General features: G+C 45.3%; 1 protein-coding gene across 1 annotated transcript in view; it reads right to left on the bottom strand.

Annotated features, from left to right (window-relative positions):
• Positions 1-5,391, bottom strand: part of LOC104493633 (nuclear pore complex protein Nup93) — a 23,340-nt gene that overhangs the window by 12,201 nt on the left and 5,748 nt on the right. Inside the window, exons 3-4 of the mRNA XM_010136352.1 lie at positions 2,346-2,420; positions 120-209 (exon numbers count right to left, since the gene is read on the bottom strand). Of these exons, the coding sequence (XP_010134654.1) occupies positions 120-209; positions 2,346-2,420 (165 nt within the window). The remainder of the gene's footprint in view (positions 1-119; positions 210-2,345; positions 2,421-5,391) is intronic.

Raw genomic sequence — 5,391 nt, 5'->3', positions numbered from 1 at the left:
TTTTTTTTTTTTTTTTTTTTTTTTGCAATATCAGTACTTTTCCACTAATGTCAGCAGGCTGTTAATCACAGCTGAAAGCAGATTAAATACATTTCCTTATGTTAACTCACTGGCAGTACCTTATCATCCAGTTCTGCCACAGCAGCACAAAGGTCCACCAGGTTAGGCTGCAGATGTCCATTCACTATCTTCTCATTATAAATATAAATCTGAAACATATTGAAAGTAAGAAAATTTAACAACACATATCACTTCCCTTCACCCTCCCCAGCCACAGCAGCAAAACCTGAAGCAGACTGCAAGAACAGAACACTCCAGCAAGTCCCTTCTGCTTCCCTCCCACACGAGCCACTTCCGGCCCACAGCACGAGGAATGGGCAGCAAACTCCCGGCCTGCCCGAGGGCAGGCGGCAATCCGGCTGCCCAAGGGTTCGGCGTGGCAAAGCATGGCACTGACTGCCCTGTTAAACTGACTGCAGCTTCGTGTCAGAAGACAGATTCAGAAGAGATCTGACAGCTGGGTGGCTGTGATACACCCCTGCACTGCAGCCCCCTACCTACCCCTGGCATAAAAGAACGGAATTTTGCTGGTTTGTGGCAATGTTCGGGGAAATGAGAACCGAAACGTGGCCTGTCAAAACCTGCCCTTAAACGTATACATGCACTCACACACCCCTGTTCTGATTTAAACCTTGCTCTTCATCTCGCTTTTTCTAGATGTTTATTCTTGTTTATTCTCACTTGGGTCAAAGACGATCAGCTACACCTGAAAATAACCATTCTTGATGCTAGAAAGGCCGTGCCATCGTACTTTAAGTCCCTCTTGCATGCACTAATTCTTCAACATGCCCAGAGCGTAGACAAGCTGTGGAGCTCAGGACTGTCACCAGAATCAAGCGTCAGTGAAACCACGTACGTGGACTGCACCGTGTTTCTGTGAAACAGCTTGAACTATCCATGAAGAACAATTAATCACGTCAGTGTAATTAAAACACATTTCACGGCTGATGATAAACTGGAACAGCCTGGACTACTGGAACGCCAGGACTCTTAGCTGCTGGAGGAGCCCCACGCCCAGTGCTGAGACCCAGGTTATTTCTGTACTCAAGGAGGACACCATTGGGGCCAGCTCAGCCAGGCCAGCTTCTCCAGAGGGCTTGCCGGGAGCATGCGGCCACTGCATCACGTGTTTTGGTAGCGCAAGCCTAGCCATGAATGCCTCCTTTCCACGGCACATCACAAGCAGCCCGCGCACAGCCCGTGAACTCGACTGGGAAGACACAGTGACCGTGCAGCTACCTCTGGGACGAGCACTGCTATAGAGGCTGGGCTGCCCATACCCCCAGACACCAGGAGTAACGTCGATAGCCTCAAAATACTGACACAATAACGCTGTAGGGAAGGCCCTTAATGCAGGTATATTACAGTAGATGTGAAACAAATTAACGTACCATTAACAGCCACTAAATCAAATGCACACTTCACCAGCACAACCATCCACTTTATTTTGCGATTCATTTTGTCGCAGTTGCCATAACGGCACACAGACATCGAGAAAAAAGATGCATGAGCTGTGCTTCAGCTCAGCAAAGACCGAGCCAGTGCACCCAATAACAGTAATTGTGTGCAAATCAGGCAGCGCTTTGTCTGTGTCGTTTGGCACATTCCATTCTGGAAAATCAAGTCCTTCTCTTTCATTTTGTTTCCAACAGTGCTGGTAAACAGATCATCTCAAATAACAAAAGTAACAAATTGGTTATGTAAAGGTTTATCAGTTTTCTCTGAAAATTTTCCGAGGGCGACTAATGCTACCCGACATTAATTCACAGCTTATGCGCTAAAGCTTCTCATAAGCGATGCTATTAAAATGGGATAGAACTGGACGAACATCAGGATTAAGACTTCAGTATGTTTTTTCCTACAGGCACACATCAGGAAAGCGATGTTCCTTCCACACGTGACAGTAACGGGGATATCGAGCCTTCCTTTCACATGATTACACGTTGATGCAAAGCCTAAAAACATTTTGGGTTTTTTTTTTTTTTTTTTTGAAAGGTTAAAAGAGTTTTGGTTTCCTATAGGAGCATAAACGATTTCTACAGTCATATATGGTGTTCAGGATCTCTTTTTGACAAAAAACCTCATAGAAGACAGGTGAGGACACTTCTAAAGAGCCAGGCTACGCTTCTCTCTTTTTCAATTGCATTTTAACTCCAGGCAGGTATTTTTGTTTTTCACCTAGCACTCCTTCTTACACGCTAGGTTCAAAGATCGTCGTTTTGCCCACCTTTCTCCTCCTTTCTGTAGAAAATGTTGTTTCACTACGTTGCTTCATTCCCACTCACCTGACGAGCATACGCCATCTCCACGCTGTCCAGAGAGCTGCGACCTGGAAGACCCAACTCGCCAATGTAGCTGGGCTGCGTAACGAGAAGGTGCACGGTATAAAGTTACTGTGACACATTTTACCAACTCCTGGAGAACAGCAGCAAAACCACATTCCTGACAGAACTAAGAACAGGGGTTTGAACCAGCTACAGCGTAAAATGCAATTCCCTGTTATCCTCCCAACCTAGCTTAAACTTTCTACAGCGACAGGAATCCTCCTTGCTCAGTGCCCAAACCAACTGGTAGCACTCCAGAAATAGGGCATCAGGGTCTTTCGAGAGCACCTTAGATCAATTCTTTCCTTTTGATTCTTGAAAAGCTGCTTATTGTCACATTAGCATCTTGCTGCAAAGCTTCTCGTCTGAACCTCCACCATGGCAAGGACACATAATGCAACAGACCAACTCAAATGGATCCAGTCTAGCAAATCTGAAGCTCCGGTTTTGTCCCAGTACCATGACACAGGCACAAACCGCATCAATCAACCGTGCTGAAAAATGCTCCACTGCTGGTCTGCTGCAGGAGGGAGGAGGATGCTGGCAATAGCCTGACCTGGCAGGGAGCAGAATCTTTCTACCCCTAGAGATGATGCCAGGATTGGTATTTTCAGAGCAGAGCAGGGAGGGAGAGCTGCTGGAGTCACAGCATGGAAAACTCTTATTCTATTCTATAGAGAATTCAAAATGCAACAGTACAGCCAGTGTTGAGCACAGACGTTCACCGCTCTGGGGGAAGGAATACTCCCAGTTACATATGCGATACTTTCCTATATTTTCTGCTTCCTAAAAACCTAACTCTTCACTTCAGTATCAGCATTGCAAGTCCTGGGTTTGAAAAACAGCATGCAGTCATTTTAGAGAGAGATCCCTTTGAGGTGAGCAGTCTAATTATCAGTGGCTGCATAAGCAGTGCTACAGCCACGACGGTCTAAAGATAAAAGAAAGACAGGCTCAGACAGAAGCACAATATTTATTATGAAGCCAGCTGACATAGTTGGGGCAAGCCAAGAGACACAGAGAAGCTCTCAGAAAAGCAAGTGTGCGTTCAGATCTGACACTGCAGCAAGAGCCTTTGAATTCCAGACTCTGAGCCTAAAAGCTCCTTTGACTCTCCCAGGTGTAGTTGGTCTGATAAGGTGTCACGTCTCAGCGCAAAGCTCAGCTCATTGCGGGGTCTGGCTTACGAACAGTCATGAGGATCCATGATGGTGGTTTGCTTCTACCAGCAGAGAGGATGCAAAGCACAGAAGCTGAATACTGAAAGCAGCTGAGCAAACCCTCCTGAGGGCTGTTGCTGTGCCTTGGATTGTTACCACGTAACTCAATTCCATCAACATTCCTCTCAAATGGAATCAGTAACTTTTTCTGAGAAAGAGCAGGTATGTTGGCAGAGTTTATAAATGAAGCTTTTCACCACCAAAGCCGGTTTTGGGTAGCTGCACCTCCTCAAGAGCCATTACCCTGCACCTCAGCAATGCTGCCAGGGAGCTTCTCTCCTCTAGCGCAGGACCTGCCTCACGAGCACGTGCTCTTGCGAAGACAGTAGCGATCCACTGTCCCAGTGCAGGAGTTCTGCTCAGGAAGAGTTTTGCAATTTAACATTTCAAGACAAACGATTGCAACAGCCAAGAAACCGTTCTGCGTCAGCTGGAATTTATACGTCAGGAGAAGGGCACTGACCTCTCCTGAGAGGTTATAAGAACTCAGCAATATTTGTGAATACTGCTTTCAGCGTAGCGTACAAGTAGTGACCACAGAATAAAACATACTCAGTTGTGTTTCTCTCCGATATAGCGAAATATAAATAAATGAAGGCATCAGATGAACCTGGAAACCCCTTTAAAATCTTGAAGTAGTTTATGACTGTATTAGTTTCTCAGTAACAGTGCTACTTAAATTATGTCCAGCCTGATTATAAAATCAGGCAGATGCATTTCAACCTTGGGCAATATAAAAACGTCTTACAAAACACGCAAAAGAAATCCCACTTTGTTTTTTGCAACTGAACTTTACACTAAAAATATTCTTCACAGTCACTCTTAACGATACTGATATTCAGAACCATTTGCATTTTTCTTTCGGTGCCAAATCATCTGACAGAAGTTCCTTTAAACCCACCTAAAACCTAACAAATTCTTTGTTCTAAAGAACAAAGAAGCTGTTAAAGCAGGTTTCCGGGGAAACAGACATGCTGGCAGAAAGAGCGCTCTGCAGCCGTCCCCTATGCTGCGCCAGATAAATTGCAGAGTTATTTAAAGTAACACTAAATTATGGACGTTGTCATTAATTACTGATGAGGTTTCATCTTCTAAAACAAGTGAAGAAGGGTACACTGTGAATTAGCGTTGCTTTTCAGTCAGTGCCCAAACACCACAAACATAAGGACTGGGGCTTTGTTTTGGTTCCTTCTTCTGCTGCGGCTTTGCAGCACCGAAGAGCATCCACGTGCTGCCACTCCAGAGAGCGGGGTATAACTGACAAATTAAAACCCACAGGTAAGGAGCTCAGTTCAAAAGCACGCGCCTGAAATGGAGAAATAACTGCTCTGGGGTTTGAGTTTTCCTTTCTCCAGTTTTAATTTTCCCCTAAACAGTATGCTTTGAAGAACACTTATTAACTATCTGCCAGAGCTGACAAGTGCCACGTCGAAATTAAATTCTTTAAATGCCCACAACTGACTCCACATTTCAGCAAAAAAAAACCACCCAGGAACTCCAGAATTTGTCTTGCTTTTTTTCTCCTTTCCTTTCCTATGCCAAGAACCATGGGAACAAGCTTATTGGCTTATTGCCTACTTTTTTCCACCTCATACTTGCACTCCAGCTTCATCTTTCAATTATTAAACTTTAAAAAAAGCACTAGCTCCCTGAACCCTCTTGTGGCTGTGCTAAAAGGCAATTTCAAAAGGAAAGCTAGAGCCGTGAGTCAGCGTGGGGAAGGCTGCTCCCACCCCTCACCCCGAGCTGCAGACACGGAGAGCTGCGCAGGCAACCCTTCCCTGGCT

This window comes from Buceros rhinoceros, unplaced genomic scaffold (assembly GCF_000710305.1).
Source record: "Buceros rhinoceros silvestris isolate BGI_N320 unplaced genomic scaffold, ASM71030v1 scaffold12645, whole genome shotgun sequence".
Taxonomy (NCBI): domain Eukaryota; kingdom Metazoa; phylum Chordata; class Aves; order Bucerotiformes; family Bucerotidae; genus Buceros; species Buceros rhinoceros.
The sequence above is the reverse complement of the archived record's forward strand: the minus strand, read 5'-3'. Positions and strand labels throughout refer to the sequence as shown.